The following is a 22,498-nucleotide window of genomic DNA, read 5'->3' on the forward strand; positions in this document are numbered from 1 at the left end:
CTGTCAACAATACAGGCTGGTGGCTGTTGGACCCATCCTGTCTGCTGTCAACAATACAGGCTGGTGGCTGTTGGAGCCATCCTGTCTGCTGTCAACAATACAGGCTGGTGGCTGTTGGACCCATCCTGTCTGCTGTCAACAATACAGGCTGGTGGCTGTTGGACCCATTCTGTCTGCTGTCAACAATACAGGCTGGTGGCTGTTGGACCCATCCTGTCTGCTGTCAACAATACAGGCTGGTGGCTGTTGGACCCATCCTGTCTGCTGTCAACAATACAGGCTGGTGGCTGTGGTGGAATGGTGTGAGGAATGTTTTCCTGGCGCATGTTAATGTCCCTCGAGAACCAGTTGAGCAACGTTTTCACGCCCCAAAGAATTCAGGCTGTTCTGGAGGCAAAGGGAGGGGGGCGGGTCTGACTCCGTACTTGATGGGTGTACAATTGAAGTCGGAAGTTTTACATCCACTTTAGGTTGGAGTCATTTAAAACTCGTTTTTCAACCACTCCACAAATTTCTTGTTAACAAACTATAGTTTTTTTTTGCAAGTCGGTTAGAACATCTACTTTTAAACGCCACAGCGACTCTGAAAACATCGTCGCAGACCGAGCATCAATAGAAACGTTTTTGGGATGAGATCGACATCCCCAACTCCCCAGAGAATTCAGGCTGTTCTGGATAGGCGTTTCCTAATGAACCGACCCAGGGTGTGTTGTGTTGTTGTGACCTCCGCACCACCAGGTGGAGCTGCCGCGCTCCGATGGCGAAGCGTCGCGGCGGGGTGGGCGTGGCTACCTGGAACGGTTTCCTGTACGCTATCGGGGGACATGACGCTCCCGTCTCCAGCCTGGAGTCACGACTCAGCGACTGTGTGGAGAGGTCAGTGGGCAGCGGTCTGTGTGGAGAGGTCAGTGGGCAGCGGTCTGTGTGGAGAGGTCAGTGGGCAGCGGTCTGTGTGGAGAGGTCAGTGGGCAGCGGTCTGTGTGGAGAGGTCAGTGGGCAGCGGTCTGTGTGGAGAGGTCAGTGGGCAGCGGTCTGTGTGGAGAGGTCAGTGGGCAGCGGTCTGTGTGGAGAGGTCAGTGGGCAGCGGTCTGTGTGGAGAGGTCAGTGGGCAGCGGTCTGTGTGGAGAGGTCAGTGGGCAGCGGTCTGTGTGGAGAGGTCAGTGGGCAGCGGTCTGTGTGGAGAGGTCAGTGGGCAGCGGTCTGTGTGGAGAGGTCAGTGGGCAGCGGTCTGTGTGGAGAGGTCAGTGGGCAGCGGTCTGTGTGGAGAGGTCAGTGGGCAGCGGTCTGTGTGGAGAGGTCAGTGGGCAGCGGTCTGTGTGGAGAGGTCAGTGGGCAGCGGTCTGTGTGGAGAGGTCAGTGGGCAGCGGTCTGTGTGTGTGGAGAGGTCAGTGGGCAGCGGTCTGTGTGTGTGGAGAGGTCAGTGGGCAGCGGTCTGTGCTGTGTGGAGAGGTCAGTGGGCAGCGGTCTGTGTGTGTGGAGAGGTCAGTGGGCAGCGGTCTGTGTGTGTGGAGAGGTCAGTGGGCAGCGGTCTGTGTGTGTGGAGAGGTCAGTGGGCAGCGGTCTGTGTGTGTGGAGAGGTCAGTGGGCAGCGGTCTGTGTGTGTGGAGAGGTCAGTGGGCAGCGGTCTGTGTGTTGTGGAGAGGTCAGTGGGCAGCGGTCTGTGTGTGTGGAGAGGTCAGTGGGCAGCGGTCTGTGTGTGTGGAGAGGTCAGTGGGCAGCGGTCTGTGTGTGTGGAGAGGTCAGTGGGCAGCGGTCTGTGTGTGTGGAGAGGTCAGTGGGCAGCGGTCTGTGTGTGTGGAGAGGTCAGTGGGCAGCGGTCTGTGTGTGTGGAGAGGTCAGTGGGCAGCGGTCTGTGTGTGTGGAGAGGTCAGTGGGCAGCGGTCTGTGTGTGTGGAGAGGTCAGTGGGCAGCGGTCTGTGTGTGTGGAGAGGTCAGTGGGCAGCGGTCTGTGTGTGTGGAGAGGTCAGTGGGCAGCGGTCTGTGTGTGTGGAGAGGTCAGTGGGCAGCGGTCTGTGTGTGTGGAGAGGTCAGTGGGCAGCGGTCTGTGTGTGTGGAGAGGTCAGTGGGCAGCGGTCTGTGTGGAGAGGTCAGTGGGCAGCGGTCTGTGTGGAGAGGTCAGTGGGCAGCGGTCTGTGTGGAGAGGTCAGTGGGCAGCGGTCTGTGTGGAGAGGTCAGTGGGCAGCGGTCTGTGTGGAGAGGTCAGTGGGCAGCGGTCTGTGTGGAGAGGTCAGTGGGCAGCGGTCTGTGTGGAGAGGTCAGTGGGCAGCGGTCTGTGTGTGTGGAGAGGTCAGTGGGCAGCGGTCTGTGTGTGTGGAGAGGTTCAGTGGGCAGCGGTCTGTGTGTGTGGAGAGGTCAGTGGGCAGCGGTCTGTGTGTGTGGAGAGGTCAGTGGGCAGCGGTCTGTGTGTGTGGAGAGGTCAGTGGGCAGCGGTCTGTGTGTGTGGAGAGGTCAGTGGGCAGCGGTCTGTGTGTGTGGAGAGGTCAGTGGGCAGCGGTCTGTGTGTGTGGAGAGGTCAGTGGGCAGCGGTCTGTGTGTGTGGAGAGGTCAGTGGGCAGCGGTCTGTGTGTGTGGAGAGGTCAGTGGGCAGCGGTCTGTGTGTGTGGAGAGGTCAGTGGGCAGCGGTCTGTGTGTGTGGAGAGGTCAGTGGGCAGCGGTCTGTGTGTGTGGAGAGGTCAGTGGGCAGCGGTCTGTGTGTGTGGAGAGGTCAGTGGGCAGCGGTCTGTGTGTGTGGAGAGGTCAGTGGGCAGCGGTCTGTGTGTGTGGAGAGGTCAGTGGGCAGCGGTCTGTGTGTGTGGAGAGGTCAGTGGGCAGCGGTCTGTGTGTGTGGAGAGGTCAGTGGGCAGCGGTCTGTGTGTGTGGAGAGGTCAGTGGGCAGCGGTCTGTGTGTGTGGAGAGGTCAGTGGGCAGCGGTCTGTGTGTGTGGAGAGGTCAGTGGGCAGCGGTCTGTGTGTGTGGAGAGGTCAGTGGGCAGCGGTCTGTGTGTGTGGAGAGGTCAGTGGGCAGCGGTCTGTGTGTGTGGAGAGGTCAGTGGGCAGCGGTCTGTGTGTGTGGAGAGGTCAGTGGGCAGCGGTCTGTGTGTGTGGAGAGGTCAGTGGGCAGCGGTCTGTGTGTGTGGAGAGGTCAGTGGGCAGCGGTCTGTGTGTGTGGAGAGGTCAGTGGGCAGCGGTCTGTGTGTGTGGAGAGGTCAGTGGGCAGCGGTCTGTGTGTGTGGAGAGGTCAGTGGGCAGCGGTCTGTGTGTGTGGAGAGGTCAGTGGGCAGCGGTCTGTGTGTGTGTGTGTGTGTGTGTGTGTGTGTGTGTGTGTATACCTGAAGGGATGTGTGTGTGTGTGTGTGTGTGTATACCTGAAGGGATGTGTGTGTGTGTGTGTGTGTGTATATACCTGAAGGGATGTGTGTGTGTGTGTGTGTGTGTATATACCTGAAGGGATGTGTGTGTGTGTGTGTGTGTGTGTATATACCTGAAGGGATATGTGTGTGTGTGTGTGTGTGTAGGTACGACCCCCAGACGGATGCGTGGACGGCGGTAGCCCCCATGAGTATCAGTCGTGACGCTGTCGGTGTGTGTCTCCATGGAGACCGTCTCTATGCGGTCGGCGGTTACGATGGAACGGTGTACCTGAACACGGTGGAGGCCTACGATCCTCAGAACAACGAGTGGAGACAGGTACACACACACACACACACACACACACACACACACACACACACACACACACACACACACACACACACACACACACACACACACACATCCCTTCAGGTATACACACACACACACACACACACACACACACACACACACACACACACACACACACACACACACACACACACATCCCTTCAGGTATACACACACACACACACACACACACACACACACACACACACACACACACACATCCCTTCAGGTATACACACACACACACACACACACACACACACACACACATCCCTTCAGGTATACACACACACACACACACACACACACACCCCTTCAGGTACACACACACACACACACACACACACACACACACACACACACACACACACACACACCTTCAGGTATATACACACACACACACATCCCTTCAGGTATATACACACACACACACACACACATCCCCTCAGGTATACACACACATCCCTTCAGGTATATACACACACACACACACCACACACACACACACACACACACACATCCCTTCAGGTACACACACACACACACACACACACACACACACACACACACACACATCCCTTCAGGTATATACACACACACACACATCCCTTCAGGTATATACACACACACACACACATCCCTTCAGGTATACACACACACACACATCCCTTCAGGTACACACACACACACACACACACACACACATCCCTTCAGGTACACACACACACACACACACACACACATCCCTTCAGGTATACACACACACACACACACATCCCTTCAGGTACACACAGACACACACACACACACACCTACCTTCAGGTATATACACACACACACACACACACACACACACACACACACACACACACACACACACACACACACACACACACACCTACCTACACGGTGTATACCTGAAGGGGTGTGTGTGTGTGTGTGTGTGTGTGTGTGTACCTGAAGGGGTGTGTGTGTGTGTGTGTGTGTGTGTGTGTGTGTGTGTGTGTGTGTGTATATACCTGAAGGTAGGTGTGTGTGTGTGTGTGTGTGTGTGTGTGTGTGTGTGTGTGTGTGTGTGTGTGTGTGTGTGTGTGTGTGTGTGTGTGTGTGTGTGTGTGTGTGTGTGTGTGTGTGTGTACTAGCTGTGTTTCCATCCTGTTTAATAACCCTCAGTCTGATCGAGGTTTGAAGTGGTGGTTTTAGTCTCAGTGACGTCATCATGTATCCAGGTCCAAGAGGCTTCGACCCCCCCCCAAGACTCCTGAACAGCCAATCAGATGGCCACTATTTACATAGCCCCCCCCCCCCCCAAGACTCCTGAACAGCCAATCAGATGGCCACTATTTACATAGCCCCCCCCAAGACTCCTGAACAGCCAATCAGATGGACACTATTTACATAGCCCCCCCCCAAGACTCCTGAACAGCCAATCAGATGGACACTATTTACATAGCCCCCCCCCCCCCAAGACTCCTGAACATCCAATCAGATGGCCACTATTTACATAGCCCCCCCCCCCCCCCAAGACTCCTGAACAGCCAATCAGATGGACACTATTTACATAGCCCCCCCCCCCCCCCCCAAGACTCCTGAACAGCCAATCAGATGGCCACTATTTACATAGCCCCCCCCCCCCCCCAAGACTCCTGAACAGCCAATCCGATGGCCACTATTTACATAGCCCCCCCCCCCCCCCAAGACTCCTGAACAGCCAATCCGATGGCCACTATTTACATAGCCCCCCCCCCCCCCCAAGACTCCTGAACAGCCAATCAGAATGGACACTATTTACATAGTGGACACTATTTACATAGCCCCCCCCCCCAAGACTCCTGAACAGCCAATCAGATGGCCACTATTTACATAGCTCACCCCTCTTCTACATTTACTGCTACTCCCTGGTTATTATCTATCCATAGTCCCTTTAATAACTCTGGTTATTATCTATCCATAGTCCCTTTAATAACTCTGGTTATTATCTATCCATAGTCCCTTTAATAACTCTGGTTATTATCTATCCATAGTCACTTTAATAACTCTACTCTCTGTTATTATCTATCCATAGTCCCTTTAATAACTCTACTCGGTTATTATCTATCCATAGTCACTTTAATAACTCTACTCTCTGTTATTATCTATCCATAGTCACTTTAATAACTCTACTCTCTGTTATTATCTATCCATAGTCACTTTAATAACTCTACTCTCTGTTATTATCTATCCATAGTCACTTTAATAACTCTACTCTCTGTTATTATCTATCCATTAGTCCCTTTAATAACTCTGGTTATTATCTATCCATAGTCACTTTAATAACTCTACTCTCTGTTATTATCTATCCATTAGTCACTTTAATAACTCTGCTCTCTGTTATTATCTATCCATTAGTCCCTTTAATAACTCTGGTTATTATCTATCCATTAGTCACTTTAATAACTCTACTCTCTGGTTATTATCTATCCATAGTCACTTTAATAACTCTACTCTCTGTTATTATCTATCCGTAGTCACTTTAATAACTCTGGTTATTATCTATCCATAGTCCCTTTAATAACTCTGGTTATTATCTATCCATAGTCACTTTAATAACTCTGGTTATTATCTATCCATAGTCACTTTAATAACTCTGGTTATTATCTATCCATAGTCACTTTAATAACTCTGGTTATTATCTATCCATAGTCACTTTAATAACTCTACTCTCTGTTATTATCTATCCATAGTCACTTTAATAACTCTACTCTGGTTATTATCTATCCATAGTCACTTTAATAACTCTACTCTCTGTTATTATCTATCCATAGTCCCTTTAATAACTCTGGTTATTATCTATCCATAGTCACTTTAATAACTCTACTCTGGTTATTATCTATCCATAGTCACTTTAATAACTCTACTCTGGTTATTATCTATCCATTAGTCACTTTAATAACTCTACGCTCTGTTATTATCTATCCATTAGTCACTTTAATAACTCTGGTTATTATCTATCCATTAGTCACTTTAATAACTCTACTCTGGTTATTATCTATCCATTAGCCACTTTAATAACTCTACCTACATTTACCGCTACTCTTTAAGTATTTGTTACTTTTTATTTTTTACCTTTCAATTTTTTTACTTAACATTTATTTTTCTTAAAACTGCATTGTTGGTTTAATGGCTTATAAAATGTCATTTGATTTGTTCCTTCCTGTGTTTTTATCCTCTAGGTGGCTCCACTGTGTCTGGGCCGGGCTGGGGCCTGTGTGGTGGCTGTCAAACTGTGAACACACACACACACCTGAACACTCTTTGGACCCTCCCCATTCTTCCTTGTCTCCAGGGTTACCTCCAATGGGATGACGTTTAACGCCAACATTCCACTAAAACCAGGAAGACAGACATTATAGACATTGAGTTGGAGAGGAGATTACTGACTACAGATTGAAGAGCTCTCTCTCTCTCTCTCTCTCTCTCTCTCTGTCTCTGTCTGTCTCTCTCTCTCTCTCTCTCTCTCTCTCTCTCTCTCTCTCTCTCTCTCTCTGTCTCTCTCTCTGTCTCTCTCTCTCTGTTTCTCTCTCTCTGTCTCTCTCTCTCTCTGTCTCTCTCTGTCTGTCTGTCTCTCTCTCTCTCTCTCTCTCTGTCTGTCTGTCTGTCTGTCTGTCTGTCTGTCTGTCTGTCTGTCTGTCTGTCTCTCTGTCTCTCTGTCTCTGTCTCTCTCTCCACCTTCTTTAGAGCGCTCATTATTATAAGAAAAGGAGAGGCACACACACACACACACACACACACACACATAATTTTGTATTTCAACCCTTTTTCCTGCTGACAGAGGAGAGAGATTTAGAGATTAGACAAAAATGAAGACAGGACAAAGGGGAGGGAGAGATGGAGAGAGGGAGGGAGGGAGAGATGGAGAGGGAGGGAGGGAGAGATGGGGAGAGGGAGGGAGGGAGAGATGGAGAGATGGAGAGGGAGGGAGGGAGAGATGGGGAGAGGGAGGGAGGGAGAGATGGAGAGATGGAGAGGGAGGGAGGGAGAGATGGAGATGGAGGGAGGGAGAGATGGGGAGAGGGAGGGAGAGATGGAGAGATGGAGAGGGAGGGAGAGATGGAGAGGGAGGGAGGGAGAGATGGAGAGGGAGGGAGGGAGGGAGAGATGGAGAGGGAGGGAGGGAGGGAGGGAGAGATGGAGAGGGAGGGAGGGAGGGAGAGATGGAGAGATGGAGAGGGAGGGAGGGATGGAGAGATGGGGAGGGAGGGAGGGAGGGAGAGATGGAGAGATGGGGAGGGAGAGACTAAATTCACTGTTGTTTTTCTCTTTCAGCCAGCCTGTCGGTGGGGAAGTCAGTCAGTCAGCCTGTCGGTGGGGAAGTCAGTCAGTCAGCCTGTCGGTGGGGAAGTCAGTCAGTCAGCCTGTCGGTGAGGAAGTCAGTCAGTCAGCCTGTCGGTGGGGAAGTCAGTCAGTCAGTCAGCCTGTCGGTGAGGAAGTCAGTCAGTCAGCCTGTCGGTGGGGAAGTCAGTCAGTCAGCCTGTCGGTGAGGAAGTCAGTCGAGTCAGCCTGTCGGTGGGGAAGTCAGTCAGTCAGCCTGTCGGTGAGGAAGTCAGTCAGTCAGGCCTGTCGGTGGGGAAGTCGAGTCAGTCAGCCTGTCGGTGGGGAAGTCAGTCAGTCAGCCTGTCGGTGGGGAAGTCAGTCAGTCAGCCTGTCGGTGGGGAAGTCAGTCAGTCAGCCTGTCGGTGGGGAAGTCAGTCAGTCAGCCTGTCGGTGGGGAAGTCAGTCAGTCAGCCAGCCTGTCGGTGGGGAAGTCAGTCAGTCAGCCAGCCTGTCGGTGGGGAAGTCAGTCAGTCAGCCAGCCTGTTGGTGGGGAAGTCAGTCAGTCAGCCAGCCTGTCGGTGGGGGAGTCAGTCAGTCAGCCAGCCTGTCGGTGGGGAAGTCAGTCAGTCAGCCAGCCTGTCGGTGAGGAAGTCAGTCAGTCAGTCAGCCTGTCGGTGGGGAAGTCAGTCAGTCAGTCAGCCTGTCGGTGGGGAAGTCAGTCAGTCAGTCAGCCTGTCGGTGGGGAAGTCAGTCAGTCAGCCTGTCGGTGGGGAAGTCAGTCAGTCAGCCTGTCGGTGGGGAAGTCAGTCAGTCAGCCTGTCGGTGGGGAAGTCAGTCAGTCAGCCTGTCGGTGGGGAAGTCAGTCAGTCAGCCTGTCGGTGGGGAAGTCAGTCAGTCAGCCTGTCGGTGGGGAAGTCAGTCAGTCAGCCTGTCGGTGGGGAAGTCAGTCAGTCAGCCAGCCTGTCGGTGGGGAAGTCAGTCAGTCAGCCAGCCTGTCGGTGGGGAAGTCAGTCAGTCAGCCAGCCTGTCGGTGGGGAAGTCAGTCAGCCAGCCTGTCGGTGGGGAAGTCAGTCAGTCAGCCTGTCGGTGGGGAAGTCAGTCAGTCAGCCTGTCGGTGGGGAAGTCAGTCCAGTCAGCCTGTCGGTGGGGAAGTCAGTCAGCCAGCCTGTCGGTGGGGAAGTCAGTCAGTCAGCCTGTCAGCCAGTCTGTCGGAGGTACAGTTGGAAGTGAGCTCTACTCTCCACATAAAAAGTCAATTCTTATTTCCTCTTTTTCTCCCCGTCTCTCTTTCCCTCTCTCCGTCTCTCAATCTCTCTCTCTCTTTCCCTCTCTCTGTCTCTCAATCTCTCTCTCTTTTCCTCCCTCCAACTTTCTCTCTCCTTCTTTCCTCAGAGAGGAGATAGATGGTGTTTTGACATAATCAGTCCAAGTAGCAGACAGTGTTAATGGACTGTACTCTGACTGGTAGCTACTCAATTCACCTCAACTGCCTGAACAACAGATAAGAGGTTGTGTGTGTGTGTGTGTGTGTGTGTGTGTGTGTGTGTGTGTGTGTGTGTGTGTGTGTGTGTGTGTGTGTGTGTGTGTGTGTGTGTGTGTGTGTGTGTGTGTGTGTGTGTGTGTGTGTGTGTGTGTGTGTGTGTGTGTGTGTGTGTGTTCTCCAAGGCTCTGAGAGTGTCTTTGCTGTACCCATAGTAAACCCAGAGAGAGAGAGAGCCAGGCTTCATGTCTACACTGACAGATCTAGGGGCCAACACACGCACACACACAGAGATACATCTAGGGGCCAACACACACACACGCACACAGATACATCTAGGGGCCAACACACGCCCCTGAACACACACACGCACACAGATACATCTAGGGGCCAACACACGCCCCTGAACAGACACACACACAGACACACACACACACACACACACACACACATCTAGTCAGATGCTTTTGTTAAACAATGGGAGAGTTGGACCGTTCGAGGTACTAAGACATTCCAATGGAAACGATGCCTTTATTTCCTGTACAGTAACTATGTACCATTCAGATGTACAATATGTAACTATGTACCATTCAGATGTACAATATGTAACTATGTACCATTCAGATGTACAACATGTAACTATGTACCATTCAGATGTACAACATGTAACTATGTACCATTCAGATGTACAACATGTAACTATGTACCATTCAGATGTACAACATGTAACTATGTACCATTCAGATGTACAATATGTAACTATGTACCATTCAGACGACAGTATCTCTGGTCTCTCATATCATCTCTGTGCTTCCAGTCAGTGTGTTAAGGTGGGCTGAGTGTTTAGTGAGAGGAGACGACAGTATCTCTGGTCTCTCATATCATCTCTGTGCTTCCAGTCAGTGTGTTAAGGTGGGCTGAGTGTTTAGTGAGAGGAGACGACAGTATCTCTGGTCTCTCATATCATCTCTGTGCTTCCAGTCAGTGTGTTAAGGTGGGCTGAGTGTTTAGTGAGAGGAGACGACAGTATCTCTGGTCTCTCATATCATCTCTGTGCTTCCAGTCCGTGTGTTAAGGTGGGCTGAGTGTTTAGTGAGAGGAGACGACAGTATCTCTGGTCTCTCATATCATCTCTGTGCTTCCAGTCCGTGTGTTAAGGTGGGCTGAGTGTTAGTGAGAGACAGTTCCTGTGTAAATAACATACAAGCTCCTGTGTTACTACACAGTGGGGATGTACCCCTCAAATGGCACCCTATTCCCTATAATAGTGCACTACTTTTGACCAAAGCCACATACAGTAGGGCACCATATATACCTCCCTTCCCCTTCTACCTCTCTCTCTCTCTCTCCTCTCTCTCCTCTTCTCCCTCTCTCTCCCCCTTCTCCCTCTCTCTCCCCCTTCTCCCTCTCTCTCTCTCTCTCTCTCCCTCTCTCTCCCCCTTCTCCCTCTCTCTCCCTCCCTCTCCTTCTTCTACTTTCTCCCTCTCTCTCCCTCCTCTCTCCCTCTCTCTCTCCCCTTCTCCCTCTCTCTCCCTCTTCTCCCTCCCTCTCCTTCTTCTACTTTCTCCTCTCTCTCCCCCTTCTCCCTCTCTCTCCTCTTCTCCCTCTCTCTCCCTCCCTCTCCTTCTTCTACTTTCTCCCTCTCTCTCCCCCTTCTCCCTCTCTCTCCCTCTCTCTCCCTCTCTCTCCCTCCCTCTCCTTCTTCTACTCCCCCCTTCCCCTTCTTCCCCCTTTCTTCCTCTCTTCCACTCCCCTCTCTCCCCCCTGTCTCCCTCTCTCCCCCCCCCCCCCCCCCCTCCACTTCATGTCCTACCCAGGGATGGATAAAGAAATGTATGATAATAAACCATTTGTATTAAAATTCAGTCTCTGTCCTAAACTTGTGTATATATATATATATATTCATTGAGGTTGGGTATGGGGTGTTTACACAGGAGATGCTTTCCAAGATGACATTGACTGTTCCTGAGTGGCGGAGGTACAGTTTTGACTGAAATATATTTTTTAAAAAAAAATCTATGGCAAGACTTAAAAATAGTTGTCTTGAAATGATCAACAACCAAATTGACAGAGATTGAATGCTTTTATTAAAAAAGAATAATGGGCAAATGTTGCAAAATCCACAATATTTGACCTGAACATGGTCAATCCCTGGACAGTGGAAGTCAAGGGTTCAATCTGAAGCCAGTGTGTGGAGTCCTGAACAAGGACAAGCATGTCAGTAATACATATGGGGCCTGTTTCCTGGACACAGATTGAGTCTAGTGCTGGACTAAAAAGCATGCTCAATGGAAGTTTCAATAGAAAGTTCTTTAAGGTCCAGGACTAGACTTAATCTGTGTCTGGGGAAACTGGCCCATTAACCAAAGTAACTAATCTAATGTATTTATTCAATGTTACATGGAATGCTGGGGATTTATCAATTAAACTGTCGTTATGACAACAGCTAAAATCCTGCATGACTACACAGGTACCATTGTGACGCAGAGCTGTCATAACGCTTCAGTAAATGTACATTACACCAGGGCTGTCAGTAGACACAATGTAAGTGACCTAATGTATGTCTCTCTAACTGCCCTGAATGCCTCTGCTGATCCTACAGCTGTTGTATGCTGTAATCATGTGCTTACATACCAGATGTATACTGTTAGCACTGAGGCGGTGTGCCCTAGTAGGAGGTCCACTGGGTGCAGCTCACCCTGCCTACTAACATAAATAACATGAGCATGTCTACCTCTGCTAAGCTTCCCAGTAAAGCAATGAAAACAAGCAAGCATCCCAGAAAAGTGCTGAAAATAGCCCACGTTAACATATTTAGCTTAAGAAACAAGGTTCATGAAATCAATTTACTAATAACAGATGACATTCATATTCTGAAACTCACTTAGATAATACCTTTGATGATACAGTGGTAGCAATACATGGTTATAACATTTTACTGAAAAGACAGGAATTCCAATGGTGGAGGTGTTGCTGTTTTATATTCAGAACCACATTCCTGTAAAGATTAGAGAGGATCTCATGTTAAATACTGTTGAAGTAATATGGCTACAGGTTCATCTGTCTCACCTAAAGCCCCATTCTGGTGGGAAGCTGCTATAGACCACCAAGTTCTAACAGTCAGTATCTGGATAACATGTGTGAAATGCTTGATAATGAATGTGATATCAACAGAGAGGTATATTTTCTGGGTGATTTAAATATTGACTGGCTGTCATCAAGCTGTCCACTCAAGAAAAAGCTTCAAACTGTAACCAGTGACTGCAACCTGGTTCAGGTTATCAGTCAACCTCCCAGGGTCGTTACAAACAGTATAGGAATAAAATCATCAACATGTATTGATCACATCTTTACCAATGGAGCAGAAATTTGCTTGAAAGCAGTATCCAGATCCATCGGATGTAATGATGACAATATAGTAGCCATATCTAGGAAAACCAAAGGCTGGGCCTAATATAGTGTATAAGAGGTCATGCAATAAGTGTTGTAGTGATTCATATGTTGATGATGTAAATACTATTTGTTGTTCTGTGGTGTGTAATGAGGAGCAACCAGACGCTGCACTTGACACATTTATGAAATTGCTTATTCCAGTTGCTAATAAGCATGCACACATTAAGAAAATGACTGTAAAAACTGTTAAATCCCCGTGGATTGATGAGGAATTGAAAAATTGTGTTATTGAGAGGGGATAAGGCTAAAGGAATGGCAAATAAGTCTGACTGCACATCCGATTTGATAAACTTATTGCAAATTGAGAAATCATTTCACTAAACTGAATACAAAGAAGAAGAAACTACATTATGAAACTGATATAAATTATATAAAGAATGATAGTAAAAAGCTTTGGAGCAACTTCAATTAAATTCTGTGGAAAAAAAGGCAAACTCAACTCCATCACTCATTGAAACAGATGGCTCATTCCTCACCAAACCCACTGATATTGCCAACTACTTTTTCATTGGCAAGATTACATGCCAACAACAAAACACTGACACCACACATCCAAGTATATCTGACCAAATTATGAAAGACAAACATTGTCATTTTAAATTCCGTAAAGTTGGTGAGGAAGAGGTGAAAAAATTATTGTTGTCTATCAACAATGACAAGCCACCGGGGTCTGACAACTTGGATGGAAAATGACTGAGGATAATAGCGGACGATATTGCCACTCCGATTTGCCACATCTTGAATTTAAGCCTACTAGAGAGTGTAGTAGCCATAAATTAGTAGCCATAAAGTAGAGCCCTCAGGCCTGGAGGGAAGCTAAAGTCCTTCCTCGACCCAGGAATAGTAAAGCCCCCTTTTTACTGGCTCAGATAGCCGACCAATCAGCCTGTTACCAACCCTTTGTAAACTTCTGCGAGAAAAATTTGGTTTGACCAGATACAATGCTGTTTTACAGTAAACAAATTGACAACAGACTTTCAGCACGCTTATAGAGAAGCACATTCAACAAGCACAGCACTTACACAAATGACTGATGATTGTCTGAGAGACCTTTATAATAAAGAAGATTGTGGGAGCGGTTTTGTTAGTCTTCAGTGTGGCATTCTGACATTATCGATCACAGTTAACCCACTGTTCCTAGGCCGCCATTGTAAAATAAGAATTTGTTCTTAACTGACTTGCCTAGTTAAATAAATAAATAAATAAATAAATAAGACTGCTAAATAGTTAACCAAACAGCTACCCAGACTATCTGCATTGACTTTTTTTGACTCATCACGTACACTGATGTTACTGTCTATTATCTATCCTGTTGACTAGTCAGTCACTTTATCCCTACCTGTATGTACATACTGTATCTACCTCAATTACCTCATACCCCTGGATATCCAGTCAGTACTGGTACCCCGTTTATATAGCCATGTTATTACCTAGTACCCCTGGACATTGATTCGGTACTGGTACCCCGTTTATATAGCCATGTTATTACCTAGTACCCCTGGACATTGATTCGGTACTGGTACCCCGTTTATATAGCCATGTTATTACCTAGTACCCCTGGATATCCAGTCAGTACTGGTACCCCGTTTATATAGCCATGTTATTACCTAGTACCCCTGGACATTGATTCGGTACTGGTACCCCGTTTATATAGCCATGTTATTACCTAGTACCCCTGGACATCGACTCAGTACTGGTACCCCGTTTATATAGCCATGTTATTACCTAGTACCCCTGGACATCGACTCAGTACTGGTACCCCGTTTATATAGCCATGTTATTACCTAGTACCCCTGGACATTGATTCGGTACTGGTACCCCGTTTATATAGCCATGTTATTACCTAGTACCCCTGGACATTGATTCGGTACTGGTACCCCGTTTATATAGCCATGTTATTACCTAGTACCCCTGGATATCCAGTCAGTACTGGTACCCCGTTTATATAGCCATGTTATTACCTTGTACCCCTGGACATTGATTCAGTACTGGTACCCCGTTTATATAGCCATGTTATTACCTAGTACCCCTGGACATTGACTCAGTACTGGTACCCCGTTTATATAGCCATGTTATTACCTAGTACCCCTGGACATCGACTCAGTACTGGTACCCCGTTTATATAGCCATGTTATTACCTAGTACCCCTGGATATCCAGTCAGTACTGGTACCCCGTTTATATAGCCATGTTATTACCTAGTACCCCTGGATATCCAGTCAGTACTGGTACCCCGTTTATATAGCCATGTTATTACCTAGTACCCCTGGACATTGACTCAGTACTGGTACCCCGTTTATATAGCCATGTTATTACCTAGTACCCCTGGACATCCAGTCAGTACTGGTACCCCGTTTATATAGCCATGTTATTACCTAGTACCCCTGGACATTGACTCAGTACTGGTACCCCGTTTATATAGCCATGTTATTACCTAGTACCCCTGGACATCGACTCAGTACTGGTACCCCGTTTATATAGCCATGTTATTACCTAGTACCCCTGGACATTGACTCAGTACTGGTACCCCGTGTTTATAGCCATGTTATTACCTAGTACCCCTGGACATTGATTCGGTACTGGTACCCCGTGTTTATAGCCATGTTATTACCTAGTACCCCTGGACATTGATTCGGTACTGGTACCCCGTGTTTATAGCCATGTTATTACCTCATACCCCTGGACATTGACTCAGTACTGGTACCCCGTTTATATAGCCATGTTATTACCTAGTACCCCTGGACATCGACTCAGTACTGGTACCCCGTTTATATAGCCATGTTATTACCTAGTACCCCTGGACATCGACTCAGTACTGGTACCCCGTTTATATAGCCATGTTATTACCTAGTACCCCTGGACATCGACTCAGTACTGGTACCCCGTTTATATAGCCATGTTATTACCTAGTACCCCTGGACATTGATTCGGTACTGGTACACCGTTTATATAGCCATGTTATTACCTAGTACCCCTGGACATTGATTCGGTACTGGTACCCCGTTTATATAGCCATGTTATTACCTAGTACCCCTGGATATCCAGTCAGTACTGGTACCCCGTTTATATAGCCATGTTATTACCTTGTACCCCTGGACATTGATTCAGTACTGGTACCCCGTTTATATAGCCATGTTATTACCTAGTACCCCTGGACATTGACTCAGTACTGGTACCCCGTTTATATAGCCATGTTATTACCTAGTACCCCTGGACATCGACTCAGTACTGGTACCCCGTTTATATAGCCATGTTATTACCTAGTACCCCTGGATATCCAGTCAGTACTGGTACCCCGTTTATATAGCCATGTTATTACCTAGTACCCCTGGATATCCAGTCAGTACTGGTACCCCGTTTATATAGCCATGTTATTACCTAGTACCCCTGGACATTGACTCAGTACTGGTACCCCGTTTATATAGCCATGTTATTACCTAGTACCCCTGGACATCCAGTCAGTACTGGTACCCCGTTTATATAGCCATGATATTACCTAGTACCCCTGGACATTGACTCAGTACTGGTACCCCGTTTATATAGCCATGTTATTACCTAGTACCCCTGGACATCGACTCAGTACTGGTACCCCGTTTATATAGCCATGTTATTACCTAGTACCCCTGGACATTGACTCAGTACTGGTACCCCGTGTTTATAGCCATGTTATTACCTAGTACCCCTGGACATTGATTCGGTACTGGTACCCCGTGTTTATAGCCATGTTATTACCTAGTACCCCTGGACATTGATTCGGTACTGGTACCCCGTTTATATAGCCATGTTATTACCTAGTACCCCTGGACATTGACTCAGTACTGGTACCCCGTTTATATAGCCATGTTATTACCTAGTACCCCTGGACATTGATTCAGTACTGGTACCCCGTTTATATAGCCATGTTATTACCTAGTACCCCTGGACATTGACTCAGTACTGGTACCCCGTTTATATAGCCATGTTATTACCTTGTACCCCTGGACATTGACTCAGTACTGGTACCCCGTGTTTATAGCCATGTTATTACCTAGTACCCCTGGACATTGATTCGGTACTGGTACCCCGTTTATATAGCCATGTTATTACCTAGTACCCCTGGACATTGACTCAGTACTGGTACCCCGTTTATATAGCCATGTTATTACCTAGTACCCCTGGACATTGACTCAGTACTGGTACCCCGTTTATATAGCCATGTTATTACCTAGTACCCCTGGACATCGACTCAGTACTGGTACCCCGTTTATATAGCCATGTTATTACCTAGTACCCCTGGACATCGACTCAGTACTGGTACCCCGTTTATATAGCCATGTTATTACCTAGTACCCCTGGACATTGATTCGGTACTGGTACCCCGTTTATATAGCCATGTTATTACCTAGTACCCCTGGACATTGACTCAGTACTGGTACCCCGTGTTTATAGCCATGTTATTACCTAGTACCCCTGGACATTGACTCAGTACTGGTACCCCGTTTATATAGCCATGTTATTACCTAGTACCCCTGGACATCGACTCAGTACTGGTACCCCGTTTATATAGCCATGTTATTACCTAGTACCCCTGGACATCGACTCAGTACTGGTACCCCGTGTTTATAGCCATGTTATTACCTAGTACCCCTGGACATTGACTCAGTACTGGTACCCCGTTTATATAGCCATGTTATTACCTAGTACCCCTGGACATTGACTCAGTACTGGTACCCCGTGTTTATAGCCATGTTATTACCTAGTACCCCTGGACATTGACTCAGTACTGGTACCCCGTGTTTATAGCCATGTTATTACCTAGTACCCCTGGACATTGACTCAGTACTGGTACCCCGTGTTTATAGCCATGTTATTACCTAGTACCCCTGGACATCGACTCAGTACTGGTACCCCGTGTTTATAGCCATGTTATTACCTAGTACCCCTGGACATCCAGTCAGTACTGGTACCCCGTTTATATAGCCATGTTATTACCTAGTACCCCTGGACATTGACTCAGTACTGGTACCCCGTGTTTATAGCCATGTTATTACCTAGTACCCCTGGACATTGACTCAGTACTGGTACCCCGTTTATATAGCCATGTTATTACCTAGTACCCCTGGACATTGACTCAGTACTGGTACCCCGTGTTTATAGCCATGTTATTACCTAGTACCCCTGGACATCCAGTCAGTACTGGTACCCCGTTTATATAGCCATGTTATTACCTAGTACCCCTGGACATTGACTCAGTACTGGTACCCCGTGTTTATAGCCATGTTATTACCTAGTACCCCTGGACATTGACTCAGTACTGGTACCCCGTTTATATAGCCATGTTATTACCTAGTACCCCTGGACATTGACTCAGTACTGGTACCCCGTGTTTATAGCCATGTTATTACCTAGTACCCCTGGACATTGACTCAGTACTGGTACCCCGTTTATATAGCCATGTTATTACCTAGTACCCCTGGACATTGACTCAGTACTGGTACCCCGTTTATATAGCCATGTTATTACCTAGTACCCCTGGACATTGACTCAGTACTGGTACCCCGTTTATATAGCCATGTTATTACCTAGTACCCCTGGACATTGACTCAGTACTGGTACCCCGTGTTTATAGCCATGTTATTACCTAGTACCCCTGGACATTGACTCAGTACTGGTACCCCGTGTTTATAGCCATGTTATTACCTAGTACCCCTGGACATTGACTCAGTACTGGTACCCCGTGTTTATAGCCATGTTATTACCTAGTACCCCTGGACATCGACTCAGTACTGGTACCCCGTGTTTATAGCCATGTTATTACCTAGTACCCCTGGACATCCAGTCAGTACTGGTACCCCGTTTATATAGCCATGTTATTACCTAGTACCCCTGGACATTGACTCAGTACTGGTACCCCGTTTATATAGCCATGTTATTACCTAGTACCCCTGGACATTGACTCAGTACTGGTACCCCGTTTATATAGCCATGTTATTACCTAGTACCCCTGGACATTGACTCAGTACTGGTACCCCGTTTATATAGCCATGTTATTACCTCATACCCCTGGACATTGATTCGGTACTGGTACCCCGTTTATATAGCCATGTTATTACCTAGTACCCCTGGACATTGACTCAGTACTGGTACCCCGTGTTTATAGCCATGTTATTACCTAGTACCCCTGGACATTGACTCAGTACTGGTACCCCGTTTATATAGCCATGTTATTACCTAGTACCCCTGGACATTGACTCAGTACTGGTACCCCGTGTTTATAGCCATGTTATTACCTAGTACCCCTGGACATTGACTCAGTACTGGTACCCCGTTTATATAGCCATGTTATTACCTAGTACCCCTGGACATTGACTCAGTACTGGTACCCCGTTTATATAGCCATGTTATTACCTAGTACCCCTGGACATCGACTCAGTACTGGTACCCCGTTTATATAGCCATGTTATTACCTAGTACCCCTGGACATTGACTCAGTACTGGTACCCCGTTTATATAGCCATGTTATTACCTAGTACCCCTGGACATCGACTCGGTACTGGTACCCCGTGTTTATAGCCATGTTATTACCTAGTACCCCTGGACATTGACTCAGTACTGGTACCCCGTTTATATAGCCATGTTATTACCTAGTACCCCTGGACATTGACTCAGTACTGGTACCCCGTGTTTATAGCCATGTTATTACCTAGTACCCCTGGACATTGACTCAGTACTGGTACCCCGTTTATATAGCCATGTTATTACCTAGTACCCCTGGACATCGACTCAGTACTGGTACCCCGTGTTTATAGCCATGTTATTACCTAGTACCCCTGGACATTGACTCAGTACTGGTACCCCGTGTTTATAGCCATGTTATTACCTAGTACCCCTGGACATTGACTCAGTACTGGTACCCCGTTTATATAGCCATGTTATTACCTAGTACCCCTGGACATTGACTCAGTACTGGTACCCCGTGTTTATAGCCAAGTTATTACCTAGTACCCCTGGACATTGACTCAGTACTGGTACCCCGTTTATATAGCCATGTTATTACCTAGTACCCCTGGACATTGACTCAGTACTGGTACCCCGTTTATATAGCCATGTTATTACCTAGTACCCCTGGACATCGACTCAGTACTGGTACCCCGTTTATATAGCCATGTTATTACCTAGTACCCCTGGATATCCAGTCAGTACTGGTACCCCGTTTATATAGCCATGTTATTACCTAGTACCCCTGGACATTGACTCAGTACTGGTACCCCGTTTATATAGCCATGTTATTACCTAGTACCCCTGGACATTGACTCAGTACTGGTACCCCGTGTTTATAGCCATGTTATTACCTAGTACCCCTGGACATTGACTCAGTACTGGTACCCCGTTTATATAGCCAAGTTATTACCTAGTACCCCTGGACATTGACTCAGTACTGGTACCCCGTGTTTATAGCCATGTTATTACCTAGTACCCCTGGACATTGACTCAGTACTGGTACCCCGTTTATATAGCCAAGTTATTACCTAGTACCCCTGGACATCGACTCAGTACTGGTACCCCGTGTTTATAGCCATGTTATTACCTAGTACCCCTGGACATTGACTCAGTACTGGTACCCCGTTTATATAGCCATGTTATTACCTAGTACCCCTGGACATTGACTCAGTACTGGTACCCCGTGTTTATAGCCATGTTATTACCTAGTACCCCTGGACATTGACTCAGTACTGGTACCCCGTGTTTATAGCCATGTTATTACCTAGTACCCCTGGACATTGACTCAGTACTGGTACCCCGTTTATATAGCCATGTTATTACCTAGTACCCCTGGACATCGACTCAGTACTGGTACCCCGTTTATATAGCCATGTTATTACCTAGTACCCCTGGACATCGACTCAGTACTGGTACCCCGTTTATATAGCCAAGTTATTACCTAGTACCCCTGGACATTGACTCAGTACTGGTACCCCGTGTTTATATAGCCATGTTATTACCTAGTACCCCTGGACATTGACTCAGTACTGGTACCCCGTTTATATAGCCATGTTATTACCTAGTACCCCTGGACATTGACTCAGTACTGGTACCCCGTGTTTATAGCCAAGTTATTACCTAGTACCCCTGGACATTGACTCAGTACTGGTACCCCGTTTATATAGCCATGTTATTACCTAGTACCCCTGGACATCGACTCAGTACTGGTACCCCGTTTATATAGCCATGTTATTACCTAGTACCCCTGGACATTGACTCAGTACTGGTACCCCGTTTATATAGCCATGTTATTACCTAGTACCCCTGGACATCCAGTCAGTACTGGTACCCCGTTTATATAGCCATGTTATTACCTAGTACCCCTGGACATTGACTCAGTACTGGTACCCCGTTTATATAGCCATGTTATTACCTAGTACCCCTGGACATTGACTCAGTACTGGTACCCCGTGTTTATAGCCATGTTATTACCTAGTACCCCTGGACATTGACTCAGTACTGGTACCCCGTTTATATAGCCATGTTATTACCTAGTACCCCTGGACATCGACTCAGTACTGGTACCCCGTTTATATAGCCATGTTATTACCTAGTACCCCTGGACATCGACTCAGTACTGGTACCCCGTTTATATAGCCAAGTTATTACCTAGTACCCCTGGACATTGACTCAGTACTGGTACCCCGTGTTTATATAGCCATGTTATTACCTAGTACCCCTGGACATTGACTCAGTACTGGTACCCCGTTTATATAGCCATGTTATTACCTAGTACCCCTGGATATCCAGTCAGTACTGGTACCCCGTTTATATAGCCATGTTATTACCTAGTACCCCTGGACATTGACTCAGTACTGGTACCCCGTTTATATAGCCATGTTATTACCTAGTACCCCTGGATATCCAGTCAGTACTGGTACCCCGTTTATATAGCCATGTTATTACCTAGTACCCCTGGACATTGACTCAGTACTGGTACCCCGTTTATATAGCCATGTTATTACCTAGTACCCCTGGACATTGACTCAGTACTGGTACCCCGTTTATATAGCCAAGTTATCCTTACTCATTGTGTATTATAACTTGTAGTATTATTTTTCTATTTTATTTCTCTGCATTGTTGTCAACATATCAACATTTTGAGACTGTTTCTCACTTATATTAATTTGTATTACAAGTGTAACTAATTATTAAATCAAATGTTATTTTTCATCATGCTTGGTAAAAACAACAGGTGTACACTAAGTAAGCATTTCACTGTTATTCTACACCTGTTGTATTTCATTTACAATACTTGTCTAAAACATGTTTTCACTTTGTCATTATTAAGGGGGTAATGTGTGTGTGTGTGTGTGTGTGTGTGTGTATATGGGTGAGATAAAATAAAACATCTATGTAAATCAAATTTTGAAGTGAGGCTGTAAAACAACAAAAGGTGTAAAAAGTCAACAGGTACGGGTGTTTTGTGAAGACCCGGTGAAGACCCGGTATGTAATTGTCAGTGAAACCCGGAATTTGACGGACAGCTGCTGGTCAAAACAAGACGCTCCAGAGCGGCGCGTCATTGGCTCCAGATTTGGCTCCAGAGCGGCGCTCATTGGCTGTTGCTA

The 22,498-nt window shown here is 47.2% G+C and overlaps 1 protein-coding gene across 6 annotated transcripts in view; it reads left to right on the top strand.

The window, feature by feature from the left end:
• Nucleotides 1-7,580, top strand: part of klhl5 (kelch-like family member 5) — a 73,721-nt gene extending 66,141 nt beyond the window's left edge. For 2 of the 6 annotated variants that reach the window (XM_082978703.1, XM_082978704.1), the window contains 3 exons: nt 739-876; nt 3,494-3,665; nt 6,893-7,576. In XM_082978703.1, coding sequence (XP_082834829.1) covers nt 739-876; nt 3,494-3,665; nt 6,893-6,949 — 367 coding nt within the window. In that variant the 3' untranslated portion in view covers nt 6,950-7,576. Of the gene's footprint in view, nt 1-738; nt 877-3,493; nt 3,666-6,892 lie in introns of all 6 variants that reach the window. The other 4 variants (XM_082978702.1, XM_082978701.1, XM_082978699.1 and 1 more) reach the window with 4 other exon arrangements.
• Nucleotides 7,581-22,498: the final 14,918 nt, after the last annotated feature.

This window comes from Salmo salar, chromosome 08, assembly GCF_965601325.2.
Source record: "Salmo salar chromosome 08, fSalSal1, whole genome shotgun sequence".
NCBI lineage: Eukaryota > Metazoa > Chordata > Actinopteri > Salmoniformes > Salmonidae > Salmo > Salmo salar.